Source organism: Crassostrea angulata, chromosome 6 (genome assembly GCF_025612915.1).
Source record: "Crassostrea angulata isolate pt1a10 chromosome 6, ASM2561291v2, whole genome shotgun sequence".
In the NCBI taxonomy this organism is placed as follows: domain Eukaryota; kingdom Metazoa; phylum Mollusca; class Bivalvia; order Ostreida; family Ostreidae; genus Magallana; species Magallana angulata.
In genome coordinates, this window is record NC_069116.1 from 11818194 (window position 1) to 11833337 (window position 15144).

Here is a 15144-nt window from a genome sequence, read left to right on the forward strand (position 1 = left end):
AATTCAGTGACCTTTTATTTGATATCAAGAAAAAGGGGCTGGCCCCTAAAATTAAGGAACCAAAGGGCTCGAAAGTCTTTTATCTATAGCCCTTTACTGAGAGATATTTTGTAAAATATTATAAAAGCAAATGTGTTTATCTTACAGTAATGTATCCAAGCAATGTAATGATTTTCTCATGTGTTACGTAATTAAGGGTTTTTAGGGGCCGAAAGTCCCAAATTTCGATCACCCATATCTCAGAAAGGAAAAATATATTGAAATGCAAAACAGAGGAGAAGTTGTTCAAATTAATGTTCTTTACAATATGCAACCTTCAAATTTTCGTTAAACGGCCCTTATAAGGAGATAAGGGATCGGCCCCTAAAACCTTCTTTCTAATATATCTCCAGAACGGTAACGATTTTCTGAACACTTGTTGAACAAAAATTGCTTAGAATTAAATAACCCTTCATTTAATATCAAGAAAAAGGGGCTGGCCCCTAAAACTAGGGGACCAAAGGGCTCTAAAGTCTTTAATATGTAGCCCTTTACTGTAACATATTATGTGAAAGGTTATAGAAGCAAATATGTTTATCTCACAGTTATGTATCCAAGCAAAGTAATGATTTTATTATGTGTTACGTAATGAAGGGTTTTTAGGGGCCAAAAGTCCAAAATGTCTTTCCCAAATATCTCAGAAAGGAAAAATATTTTGTAATGCAACGCAGAAGAAAAGTTGTTTAAATTAATGTTTTAAACAATATGCAATCTTCAAAATTTCGTTAAACGGCCCCTTTAAGGAGATAAGGGATCGGCCCCTAAAACCTTCTTTCTCATATATCTCCAGAACGGTATCGGTTTTCTAAACACTTGTTGAACAAAATTTGTTTAGAATTAAATGACCTGTCATTTAATATCAAGAAAAAAAGGGGCTGGCCCCTCAAAAAAGGGGACCAAAGGGCTATAAGTCTTTAATCTGTAGCCCTTTTCTGAGAGTTATTTTGTGAAAGGTTATAGAAGCAAATATGTTTATCTCACAGTTATGTATTCAAGCAATGTAATGATTTTATCATGTGTTACTTAATTATGGGTTTTTAGGGGCCAAAAATCCAAAATTTCGATCACCCATATCTCAGAAAGGAAAAATATTTTGAAATGCAATACAAAAAAAAATTGTTCAAAATGATTTTCATAACAATATGCAACCTTTAAATTTTCGTAAACGGTCCCTATAAGAAGATAAAGAATCAGCCCCTTAAAACTTCTTTCTCATGTATCTCCAGAACGGTACCGAATTTTTAAACACTTGTTGACAAAATGTGTTCAGAATTAAATGACCTTTCATTTAACATCAAGAAACATTTTTCTTGATATTAAATGAAAGGTCCCTTAAATTAGGGGATCAAAGGGCTCTAAAAAAATTATCTATAGCCCTTTAATGAGAGCCATCTTGTGAAAGGTTATTAAAGCTAGATCAGGTATAATACGTTTATATATCCTAAAAATATAATGATTTTCTCTTGCGTTACCCAATTAGGGTTTTTTGGGACCAGATGTCAACAAGTTTAATCTTTTCAATCTTCATTGGAAAAAATGCAAGTATTTTAAAAAGCAATGTAATAGAACTTATAAAAAGCGATACAATAAAGCATTAGTAGTTCACTCCTTTTTCCATATCATGTTTTGTTGTCAAAAATCATAGTTGATGATGTCATATTTTTTTCTAAAAATCGGACGGAAGACCTCCTCGTTGCTCGCAACGAGATCGTATCTAGTTATTATACTTTTTCTTTTTTTCTGACTCCTTTTCGGCTTCATAACTCAAAAAGTTTTCAACCGATTTTTATGAAACTTTCAGAGATAACGTGCAATTATAATGCCACAAAGATGTTAAAGTTTCTAAAGCAACATCACCTCCATTTTGATGTGACGTCATTTTTAAAAATTTATAAAAGTCATTTTGTCCAGCACTTTTCTCAAAAACGCTTTAAGATAGAGGCTTGAAATTTTCAATAGTTATGATTTGGTCGATTTACCTTTTTAATAAGGTTCGAAATGAAAATCTGTCACTTCCGGTCTAAACCGGAAGTGAAACAAATTTTTCGAAAATATGAATTTTCTGATCAAATCAAAAATGAATATGTGTTTGTATAGCTGATTAAGCTGAATCTAACACTGAAAGCCGTTTTAAAATCGGACGATGCATTACAGAGATATCGGGGTTTAAAAATGGATTTTTCCGGAAATTTTGTATCCGCGTCCATGGTTAAAAAAATAGCGTTATGTTCAAAGTAAAATTAACTCGTACCAAAAATAGTTGTTAAGTCGTACTTGAACACATTCGGATTTTTTTTGTTAAGTCGTTCTTCAAATCAGAAAGGATTTTGTTAATTCGTACTTAAAATCATTCGGATTTTGTTAAGTCGTATCAGAAATAATTCGATTTTTTCATCTTTTTATTTTAGTTACTCTTGTTATTGGTTTAAGAGCTCTGCTTCTTACAGGAACTTCGAGCTTTACTTCAGAGATTAACGGAAGACCCACTCGTTGCTTTGCAACGAGCTTTGCTCTTGTTGTAATTGTGTTTTTGCCAAAAAAATATTTGCATTTGTTAGTTTTTATTTTGAATATCAATGCAATCTATTCACGTTAAGAATATCTTTGATCTTCTATGAATGTATTAAACATGTCCACAAAAAGAGATGAATTACTTTTGGAAAAATACGAAAAAATCAACAAAAGTCGGCGTATAGCAACTACTTTTTCTCAGATGGCATGAAACATGTCATAGCAATTAGAACGTAAAATGTTGGTTATCATGACGTTATATTTTGTTTTTTGAGGATTGGTTTACGATTCCTTGAAGCGTCACAATCTAATAGATAAAATGCTCTGTTCCTAAAAGGTTTCATATTCATAAGAATATCATATCAATAATAAACAAACTGCATACGTTTACTTGTTACATATTTTGTCTTAAACTTCTTTGACTGTGTTGTATGATATTTGTCGAGGTGGATTAAAATGTTATGTCACAGAGGAGATAAAATCTTGAAATATCGATTAAACGAGACATCCTAAAGTGAACATAGTAGTTTAACTTTTGAAATCGGTCAACGGTGCATAAATATGGATTTAATTTAAAAGCCCCAACTTAATTTCGTTGTCATTTCGTAGAAATATGACAAATAACTAATCACTACCTTAGATGTCAGATTACATAGAACGCAAGATAGACGTACACAACGTTATTTGTGGATTAATAACATGTCAAAGCTTAAGAATTTAAGAGATCTATAAAATTTTTGTTTTGTGTTATTATTAAATTTAAACATATTTTTATTGGAAATTCAAATGGATGGGTAACAGGCAAAGTCTATTTGAACCCGCTCCAAGGTCAGATAAATCAACAATCGAAGTGGTTAAACTCTTGCAATGGTCCATCGTACTGGTTACCATATATTTAATATTTCTCTCAAAATTCTACATAAACGGATGCTAAAAAGCTTCCTTTTCAAACGTAAATGATACAATATTCAGTATACTTTTAAGCGTACTTGTAGAAAATGCATAATTCAAAGATGAGGTTTGACCAAGTGTTACCAGACCCGAATTTATGTTTAATGTAGAAGAGTTTTATGAAAACTTACTTGAACAGTTAAAATGTTTGAGTAGAACTCGTTGTCTATTCCCACTTCTTTTCAAACGATTAACGAGGACTTTAAAATGATAAAATCAGAAGAAGAGAAAAAAAAACTACCAGAGAGTCATGATCAATAATGAGAAAACCTGAGGAAATGAGAAATATGAAATTTAAAGTTGTTTTTCCTTCTTTTTTTTTTATAAAGTCAATAGATAATCAAGCATTATGCACGTTCATGTGTCATGAATAGGAAAACAGTAGACAAACAGTAAGAATGATATAATTAAAGGAATATGTTGGTGCGGCACTAATTGACATCCGGGCGTCCTTGTCACACTCGTTGGCGTACTCTCCAATACAAGCAGCATACTGGATCACGTGGGCGACGTAATGCTGCTCGTGGACGCCATGAAACAGGTGCGACATGGGACCCATCGCATATATCCCGACATCCTCCCCGCTGTGTGTCTCCGAATCAAGCGGTACAGCAGATTGTTGCATGTAATTATTTGCATCTAAAGTCAAAATTAATGTGAATATATACGTGTAAAACCAACTTGAGAGAGAGAGAGAGAGAGAGAGAGAGAGAGAGAGAGAGAGAGAGAGAGAGAGAGAGAGAGAGATTAACCTGTTCTTATTCCGGTGAGATTCTGACGAGGTGTTGTATAACCTGGACCATTAGCATAAAGGAGTGACGTATATGGCAAATCATCTAAAGTAGGTTGCAATTCAAAACTTTCTTGGTCAACGAGACCTACAAATATGGATCCGGTCTGTAAACAGTGTCTCTCGTTTTAATTGAAGAATATTATTTTAACCAAGGATCGATTTGTTTGTTTGTTTTTACCAAGAATAGGATTTCCTCTGTTTGTGTATCCAGTCAAAGAGAAAGGATGAGAGTGGTCTGCCGTCACGACTACCAGAGTATCATCCTTATTCGTTAGGGTCACCGCCATTTTGACCGCTTCCTCGAATTGTACTGCGTCCACTAGAGCTTTCTTTGCGGTGGTGTCATGATGGGCATGGTCAATTCGACCACCTAAAGCATAAAAAATCTGTTCTCTTGTAACTCCTATTAGAAGGGTAACAGTAGCAAAAACTTAAGTTTTACCAAAACTAAACCATTTATTATTTCATTACCAGTCCCCAGTCTCGAAACCATTTCCAAGTAAACAGAACTGGGGTTTTTACTTTATATGGAGGTCAAATTATTATAAAATTAAACGCTTCTACCTACCTTCAACCATAAGTACGAATCCCTTTTTGTTGCGACTCAGTATCTTGATGGCTTTGTCCGTCATCTCCGTCAGAGAAGGTTCCCCGTCGCTGCTGGTGTCTCGCTCCAGTTCATATTGCATGTGGGATGGACTAAATAGTCCTGTCAAGAAAATTGTATAGTCTCTTAACAATGTAAAGGTATATACGTGTATATGCCTTCTTCGTTTGTAGTTTATGATTTATATAAAGACACCAATGAGAGCCTTCATTACAGTTTTTTTACCCAAGAGATAATCTGTGTCATTGGGGTCCACGGCGTCGAAGTCTTGCTTTCTCCAGACATATTTGTACTTTTTGTTCTTCCCCTGCTGTAGTAACTCCCATCTCTGGACAAGGTTTCGACCGTCCAATCGTAAGTTCACACCTGGGAGATTTGTTTTTGGATCGGGTTCGGTTACTGGAAGAAATGCTCTACGACCCCCTCCAAGTACAACCTTAATAAATCAATGATAATAATTTGGAATGGCTTTTGAAATACCTGTTTGTCTATGGATGCTTTTAATTTATAACCATTAAATAAAATCCAAAGAAAAGTTCTTGTTTAATGCAACAGGTGCTTTTAAAAGCATCGGTTTTGATTTCATTTAATTACCTGTATATCATGATTACTGTTAATTAGTTGTTGGGCAATATCCATGCAGTCGCCGTGAAGTGTGGCATTAATGTCGGCGTCCGATTCCCAATCCCGGTGTGGCGAGTGGGCGTATGTAGCGGCGGGGGTGGCGTGGGTGACCCTAGTAGTCGTCACAACTCCTGTAGATTTACCTTTAAACAAAACCGTTTACCTGTGAACTTGCTTGACAAATTACTAAATAAAAATATTTTATACACCCACCATGAAAAATCCAAGTTTTACCTTGTTTTATAGCGTGTCTTATTATGGATTTGACTTCCGCTTCCTGTCCCAGACGTATGTAAGCACTGCAGTTAGAGGCTCCGACAGAATCTTTTAACCCAACGACATTAAAGTTAGTCTTTTCACCACATAGCAAGGCAGTAGCTGTCTGTGCAGACTCGGGTACCTGTTTGTCCGACCCGTACACCTGTAGTGATATTATAAGCCAGGTGAAGGTTTCCATCCTTTCATCAAATCACAATCGTATTAAACATTTCGTTTTCGCTTTTGACTTCTCAAAAGTAAATATGATTAAATGTTCATTAAACAAGATAAAATATCATATTTTTCTTTCAATTTTTCTTTACTATTATACAACTTGGCATAGAAATGGAAATCAAAGTTTAGAATCAAACAAGGACTATATTTTGGGCGGAGCTATGGCGTAGGAAAATATCACATACTTTGATTTGCAATTCAGAGTTGCTGTCGATTCATGGGTCTATTAAGCATTTTTGAAACAATCCCATTAATGTTGGATTTTTTAAACCAATGTGAACTAATGATAAAAAATCTCGGGTTTCTGAATATACTTTTAAAATAGGATTTGCCAATCAAATTACATTTTATTAGCTTTTTTTAAGTGCTCATTCTATACATAGATTTGTGTAAAAAATAAGTAAAATCTGATTTTCTCTATTATTAAACGGTTATTATATAAGCCTTTCTGTCAATTTATATCTTAATATAAAGTCTTTATAATATGTAAAAAATCAAATTAATATTTTGATTTTGGAAGCATAAAAAAATTAATCAAAATATCGTCAAAATTTAAGATAATTGGAGGAAATGCGGGCTAAGCAATATCGATTGTTGTTTCGTTATTTATTCCAATTTGATAGCATAAGCTGGTAGATATTCTAAAATTCTATCATTTCACTGAAGAATAGAATCTTAATATCTTCAACAGATGTCTACATAATTGCAAATCAAAACTTTAATTTTTATCATCTAATAAGTTGAGAAAAAAAGGTTGTGACCTTGACCTGACCTCTATGTGAAAACAAGAGAGTCAAATTTGATTAAACTGATAGAATCATTTGGTTAAATAATCTGTTTGACTGTATCAAATTTTTATGAATTTCTTAAAATAAGAAGTATGTTTGATAACGAGAATACTCATTCCTTAAGATAGGGTCAAGGTTAAATTTGCATAGAGGGAAAACGAACAATTAAACAAACAACCCCGTATAAAAAAAAAAAAAAAAAATTCTGAACATAAAAATATGCAGAAGTAGCAAAATGTCAATCTTACTAAATTACAATTTACGGCTTTTTGATTTTATAATTATTTATATATAATCATAAAAAAGTTCTAGGTAAATATCTTATCAAACGCCTGTGGGTCAAATGGTACGCATGCTATAAAAATTCGAAAACTTCGGTAAGTCAAAAGAATCCTTAAACATCTCCAGATTGTGATATCGTTATAATAACATTTCAACTCGTTATAATGACTAATTATCTCGTCATTACGACATATTATCTCGTTATTGCGACTGAGTATCTCGTTATTACAAATTATTATCTGATTATTACGGTTTATTATCTCGTAAGTACGACATATTATCTCGTTTCACGACCTAATTAATATCTGGTACGCACAGCATATGATAACGCACGTTGGACATATTATCTCGTTATTACGATTTCATAACTCGTTATTACGACATATTATCTCGTACATACCACATTCTACCTTGTTAAAACGACATATCATCTCGTACATTCGACATAATACATCGTTATAACGACTTAGTTTCTCATACATACGACTAAGTATCTCGTACTTAGGATTTAGTTATTTTAAATCGCTTCCTTATTAAAGTTTCCTAGACCCAATTTGCGATTAGGATATTTTAAAAGAGATGCCGAGCTCAGAATTCATTGTAATTTAAACCAAGATCGAGTTATGATCTTTTATTGTTCACGTAAAGAATTTTTACCATAATGACAGGTAGCAAACAAAATAAATAAACTGATTTGATATTAATGCGTTTACAAATAATATCAACTTAAAATGTATGACTTGATAGAAAGCTCTAACAATACTACATATATGTAAAAAAAAAAAAAGAACAAAACTTGATCTTTAAGTTTACACACAAAACAAGGAATCTCGGCTTGTAAATCGATATTTCACGTTTATATTTTGATAGAACCATTTTAACAAGACACGTAGGACATACATGTAACTATCTATTTCTTGCATCAAAACAAATTAAAAATGACGCTGGTGTCAAGTGAAATATGCATAGATTGTGTAGTCTTTGAAAACATGCAATTTATTGTCAATTGTGTACAACCCAAAAATTCTAAATATTATGAGCATCGATATCTACATTTATATCAAGGTGTCCCATACCACCTAAATCATAATTAGATATAAGAAAAAAATCCTTACTTTGGACAAGGCCACGTTGGGGAATGTTTCGTACTCCAGTATGGTTTCCTCGCCTGTGTTGCCCAGCTTTTGTCCTTTGTAGATTCTAGCAGCATTAATGGTAGACAAGCCCATTCCGTCACCGATAAAAATGATGACGTTTTTAGCGATCCTGTTGTTGGGTTTTATTTTAAGAGCAGATTTAAGTGTGGTTTTGGCCATACCACTCCAATCAGTAGTGTATACACCTATAAAATGAATTAAACCGAAGAAAAAGATATAGCTATACATTCAGCCAAAATGCATGTACCCATTATCTACCAGAGATATTCATCAGCAAATTGAAAATATCTGGAATAAAGATCACTCTTAAGGAGACATACTACCAACATATTGAACCTTTTTTTTTAATGTTATGTGAAATATGGTGAACATTTGCAATTTAAATTAAAATTGAATCTGTCAAAATGAACATATCACATTGACAGTGTTTACAAGAAGAGAGGGGTGATACTGAGGGGACGGACACAAACAGTGGTGTTGTTTGTACTTCCTGTTCTTTTATCAAACGAAATGTTTGATGTAAGATTACGAAGTACAGACAAAATATGTCCCCAGAAAAATGATGAACAATAAAGGAAAAATGGAGATCTATGAGTCAAGAAAATGGTCTGACACAAACACGGATCTAACCTTCAACCAAACGGGATATGGTTCACTGTTCATCCGCTGAGCCAAATTAAGTTAATGGCGTTTGCAACACATTTTGATAATAAAAAAACTCCATTTTAATATGTTTTATTAATAAATACAAGACTTAGGCTGTCCAAAGTTAATTCCATAAAACGCGCGTTGGTTTAGGAGAAACTGAGTTTAAAAAACATGCAAATCCCTATTTCAATTATATCTTTTCCAGTTTGATTTTACTTTTTGCAACTATAATACAGCAATCTGTAGAAATTAAAAATGTTATGGCACATTATGGATAACATGAATACATCAGATACTGAATGGGATTTACAGCATATAGGAAAGATCCTTAAAGAGGTAGCCTACATGTAGCTTGAATTCTCACCGTATTTGTATTAATTAACTAATACCCCGGTAATTGTTTGAATAATTTTATCGCCCTCCCTCGTAGGTTTGGTATTTTGAAGGTGACGTTAAACCTAGAATTAACTTTGGGCGGCCTCACACAAACATTATGGAGGAGCGGACAACAATAGATAGACGGAAGCTTTATCGAGGTACTTTGTCCATCAACTGGAACACCTTTCAATATTTGACACAACAAAAATGTCTTACTTTTAATTACGCATCATAAATATGGTGGATATGGTTGACTTTGTATGCAGGGGAAAAAACACGACAGAAATGTGGCATTGTGTTTATTTGCTTAAAAGTTTATGTGATCCCGAGCTGTTGACATCTGGGTCAATGTTTTCATTTATTCAGTCTAACAGTGAAATATGTGGCTTTTATAATGTAAGTTAATTAATTAAACCTAGCGTAGTTCACATGCGTATCTCCGTATTTCGTCTCTGTTTTAAGGTAGATTTACTCAATTCTGATGACCACTCTTCTATTTACACATATATGTATAAAAGTATTCGTTTACCAGTAAAATCTTAAGGACCAGAATCACCGCAAGATATATATATATATATACATGTAAAAGCATGGCCATTCATCATGGCATTACATGACACACGTCTTTATCTCGGGAAGTAAAATCACCAATGCTTACCCTTTAATTAAATTTTTATTTAACTCACATAAACAAGATTTTGTCTAAAAATAAACAAACGATGAAAAATTCTCGGTGTAAAATATTTGATTGTATACTATTTACTTTTAAGAACAATAAAAATTGACTTACCATTAATAATTGAAAGGCAGATCACGGTTAAAATCAGCGCTGATCTCGGTGACATGTTTACTTTGATTGATGTTACGACACTTTGTGTGAGCCGCTCCTGTTTAAAATTATTAAAAAGATTCGTAAATAACGTCCTTTGGAACTCGATAAGACAGCTTTTTGACTTCTACTTATTTAAAAAAAAACCAGCATAATAATCATGTTTATCATAATCAAGATGTACACACTTTAGCATTTTTAATCAGAAGATTATAAAACCTCAGTATCATTATTAATGACACTCGCACATGTGTACTCACATTCTAAGTGTGAGGTTTGAATAAAAATAATGGTATACCTTGGACAGGTAACATACACACACACACCTTGTTCGCCTGTGGATTCAGTGATCAAAATCTTCCGTATGAATACGTTATAATGTGACATTTTACTTTTCCTTTTAATGGATTTAGTTTATTTAAAATAAGGGAAAGGTCACTTCGATAGCATATGCCCAAATGTACTGTCTTCTATTTTAAATGCACCAATCGTTACAAATTCTGTGTGCAAGGTTTGCCTCGGGTATACATTATCATTAGAACCCCCAACCCCATATAAAATATAAATAAGTAATATTCTAAAGAAGGGGAATCGTTTTTCTTTTATTTGATAACCCTTTTCTTGTATTTGTGGGTTATTGTTTGACTGCATACAATATGTACATGTTCATAAGCAATGGTTTTTCTCTTTTCTTTTTAATGCAAAAATTTCAAATGCACCTGGTGCATGTGTCATTCATCAAGCACGCCAACTTTTGTTTTTATTGATCATTTCAAATGTTAGAGTCAAAACAGGTAAAAAAGAAAAACCCATTAGCAGCGTATGTTAAAGTGATCTATGAAAACTAAACGAAGCCAAGTTTTGACGGTACATAATTACATGTACGTTGGACCTCTGTAAGATTGTATAGAGCTGATACTTTAATTCAAAGCAATGTTGCAATGAAAAAAATTATTCTATGTAGAACGTTAAGTCTTTCAAAAACAAAAAAAAAACAAAACAAAAAAAAACAAAAAAAAAAAAAACAAAAAAAACCCCACCAAAACATGGATGCCTCGAAATGGAACTCAAAATTAATCGAAGCATACATATTTCCTTGTGTTCCCTTACCTTTCTAAGATGGTTTGATAAATGTAGAATTTTTTTCCGCAAGAGTGATGTCTAAAGAATTAAACCCATAGTTATGAGAAGGCGTCTGCAAGGAGTAAAAGGCTTGAGTGTTGAGATTTTGAATATACAAAACACTCATATTTTTGTGATTGTAAGAGTAAAAAACAAAACATACTGTTTTTCTTTTCGATGTTCATGTTTTTCCAATTGCTTATAGTATTTAACATTTTTATCCATAATTATGCCAGCATTGATTAGGCTCGGGAAAAGACACACCCCCCATGCTTGTAATTTTTTTTAATAAGAAGGTTCTACAATATACATTTACAGTACTTAGACCATTTTATTAAATCAAACTAAGTACACAACGTTAAATGGATGTGTAGTTAATATTTTTTAGGGTAGTTCATCCATAACTGAGGTGAATTTAATAATTTTGATTGATCTAAATTACATTAAATACCTCTTTTAAAATCCTTTTTAGGCTGACATAAACCGAATTTGGGAGTATGTATGTAGTTGAAAGAAGTTTTTGCAATTAGAACTTTTTAAAGAGTTCCCTATATAAAAATAAGGAAAAAATCATTTCCTCAAAATATGAACGGTAGGTTATGAATTGTTTGGCATTTTCAAAGAAAGGAAAAGGACTGTCAACTTTTTACCAAGAGATTTGTTATAAAATCAATTGTTCTTAAAAGATTATCGGTATTTAAAAATTTACTTTTCCCATAGGCTTCAATGTTAACTTTAAGATGTGATAAATTTGTAACTGTTTAAAAAAATTCTAAAATTCTATGTTGAATCTTTAAAATTTAATAAACTCTAAAAAATCACTCTGAGGTTTTAATGATCAAACTTGCAATCTATTAAATATAAAATATGATAGTCATCGATGGAATATCTTATATAACGTAAAAATAAACTGAATTTTTTATAAATCTTATTTTCCCGCCAAAACGTGTTTCACAAAGTTGTCATAAGATTTATCATAAGACATGTCTTAAGATTGTCATAAGATTTGACTTATGATAATCATAAGATATGACATAGCTGTTTCACAAAGCTGTCATAACTTTAACTTATCTTAAGATTAGATAATTATTATAGGAGCGATTACATAAAAATTCAATCAGTAAATTGTTAAGTAAAGAATTTATTTACGACATCTACAGCATAAATATATATTTAATAACATTACTGGATACTTTATAATGTACCGTATGTTTTTGTACTTTCTTTTGATAAGAACAATAAAAACAAACCAGTGAGGAAAATAGTGTTCTTTTATTGATTGATGATTATTAAGGAGGCTGAATGTTTGAAAGATAAATCTATAAAAATGTAAAATGATAATTTTGAAACCATAGAATCTTAATTTTTTGCTATAGTAATTCAAAATTGTAATTTACTGACCATTTGGCCTCCTCAATACCTGTATACAAATGCATGTCTCGCATTAAAATGATGAAATATCTTTAAATTACTATTACTATTACTTTATCATTACCAGTATATAAAGCAACAGAAACAATTTTGAAATTTTAATAAAATTTGAGTGAACACAATATTCAAAGGAAAGATGGCAATTACTTAGTTCTCAAGATCGAGTTTGAATTAATCTTCTAACTTCGGCACCGTCATTGTTTACTCCTTGGAATATAACATTGTCTGGTTGTTGAAAAACATGATAATTATTTATGTTTCGAGGAACATGGACGTTGTTTTTGATGCAAATATTATGTAGCAACACATAAGCAGTCACGATTCCAAAAGCTCTCTCGGGCCGGAAAAGTAGGGTCCCTCCGGAGCGTTCGATGCATCGGAACCTCATTTTAAGGACGCCAAACGTTCGCTCAATGGGGGCCCTGGTTTTAGCGTGGGCATCATTGTATGCCTCCTCATGGGGGTTGTTCAAGACGGGTGTAAGTAAGTGATTCTTTAACGGGCACGCACTGTCACCAACTAGACAACCTCTGTTAATGTTGCCATTCTCAAACATTTGACACAAAACAGAATTTGAGAACACAAATGCGCCATTAGATGATCCAGGCCACTTTGCCTTCAAATTCAAAAATTTCAAATTGGAATTGCAAACTGCCATCACATTTATTTAATGAAAGTATTTTCTGTTAACAAACAAATACTCATGAGTTGAAGGTGCCTGAATAGGAATATGTGTCCCGTCTATTGCCCCTATCACATTTGGGAAATTACATATATGAGCGAAGTCCAGTATAGTATTGTTTATATCTCTGTCAGTAGAAGGAAATTTAATGTAGACATGACTTAGGGCAACTAGAGTAGATGTAACAGCGTAAACAATTCTGAACACACTTGCTTTACTTATACCATGAAGATCTGCGCATGCAGCTTGAAAACTTCAACTTGCATAAAAGCGAAGCGCAACAATGACTTGCAATGATGTTGGAAGGGCAAAGCCATGTTATTTTGGTTTGGTGCTCTAAACGATCATTAAGCTCATTACATAAGTCAAAGATAACATGTCGTGGCAAACGGAACTTCTCTAAGATGTCACAATCGTCCATATAATATAATGGGTTGATTCTGTCCCTGAATACACACTCGCGCCTTTTAGGTTGCCTATTTCTTATCAAAACATAGGCCGCCGCCATGTTTAAAATTGACTTAAGAGAAGTATCTGGGTGTCTTAAGATTTTGAACAATCTTAAGATTATCATAAGTTAAGACACTTTTGTGAAACAGCTATGATAAAAACTTATGACAAATTTTAGTCTTAAGACAGATATTTGTCATAAGATAGCTTTGTGAAACGGGCCCCTGTATCTTTAAAGTTTATTGCAATAATCCGTACATATTGATATTCAGTATAATACACCGTATTGTACAGATTGTTGTGGAATGGAATATATTTTCTTACTTAATTTTTATACATGATCGCGACATCCAGAGCTTATGATGAAAACATATCTTTATTTTATTCTAATTTATTCATTCATTTATTATTTTTTTTATTCTAATTCTATCAAAATATATATGAAGGTTATGTGATATATCTTATAGTAAAGACTTTTGCACAATAGAGCATATACTTACTATTGTGGTTTGTACAGGATGACAATGTTGTAATTTGGCTACGATAAGAACTTCTGAATAGCTTTTCCCATAGAATTATAAAGAACAGAATTCGGTTTACAAACCATAAGTTTTGTTGGTCACTTTGCGGCAACTGCGATACTGCTCTTTTGCAAGGTTGGTTGATATATATATATATATATATTACATATAATTTATACCGGTATTAAGTGAATATTAAATATTACGTAAAGGCAACCGTGTCATATACGTCATAAAATATCTATAAGCTAAAACTTCGTTAAGAATGACGTTTACTCAAAATGAAAAAAAAAAAATCCACTGTTGATAATGAAAAGCCATCTATTGTATGTTATAAACCACTGATTGTAGTGTTATTTTTCTTTTACAAAAAAAAAAAAACCCAGACAAATCTTGTTGATCTCAAAGAGCCATGGATGAGTGGCCAGCAATTAATTAGACAGGCCTACGTCACATTGCTGTTTGATACCACTACCCAAAGTCCAAGCTCTTGTTAAAATGGTTCTAAATAGATACCTGTATAAAAAGCATTAAAATTTTAGCAACATTTTTTTTTAATATTCTAGTCGGAATTTCTTTATCCGTTTTAAAATCCCTATCTATTTTGATCCAATTTAACAAAAAATTGAATGACGATAATACAAAAACATTTATAGTATTAAACTACTTATATTGTCCTTATTCTGATGGCATAAAATTTTTATGAGGTCAATGGTCAAAATTTTTAGATATGGTGTCTTTTATCGTTTTTAAGCATTTTTCAATATTTTTTCAATTCGTGCCTTACGATTATTTTAATGAATAGGTGAAAGAAAACCAACAGAAAATATGCAAAATTA

The 15144-nt window shown here is 32.4% G+C and overlaps 1 protein-coding gene across 1 annotated transcript; it reads right to left on the reverse strand.

Annotated features, from left to right (window-relative positions):
- Positions 1-2569: 2569 nt before the first annotated feature.
- LOC128188787 (alkaline phosphatase-like) lies at positions 2570-10416 on the reverse strand. Its single transcript, XM_052860054.1, has 10 exons — positions 10398-10416; positions 10061-10157; positions 8203-8429; positions 5760-5946; positions 5496-5668; positions 5127-5337; positions 4863-5003; positions 4473-4664; positions 4254-4379; positions 2570-4140 (listed from the first exon to the last, which is right to left on the reverse strand). Exons 2-10 carry the CDS (start codon positions 10113-10115, stop codon positions 3866-3868), a joined length of 1587 nt encoding a protein of 528 aa, XP_052716014.1. The 5' UTR covers positions 10116-10157; positions 10398-10416; the 3' UTR covers positions 2570-3865.
- Between the last annotated feature and the right edge of the window lie 4728 nt (positions 10417-15144).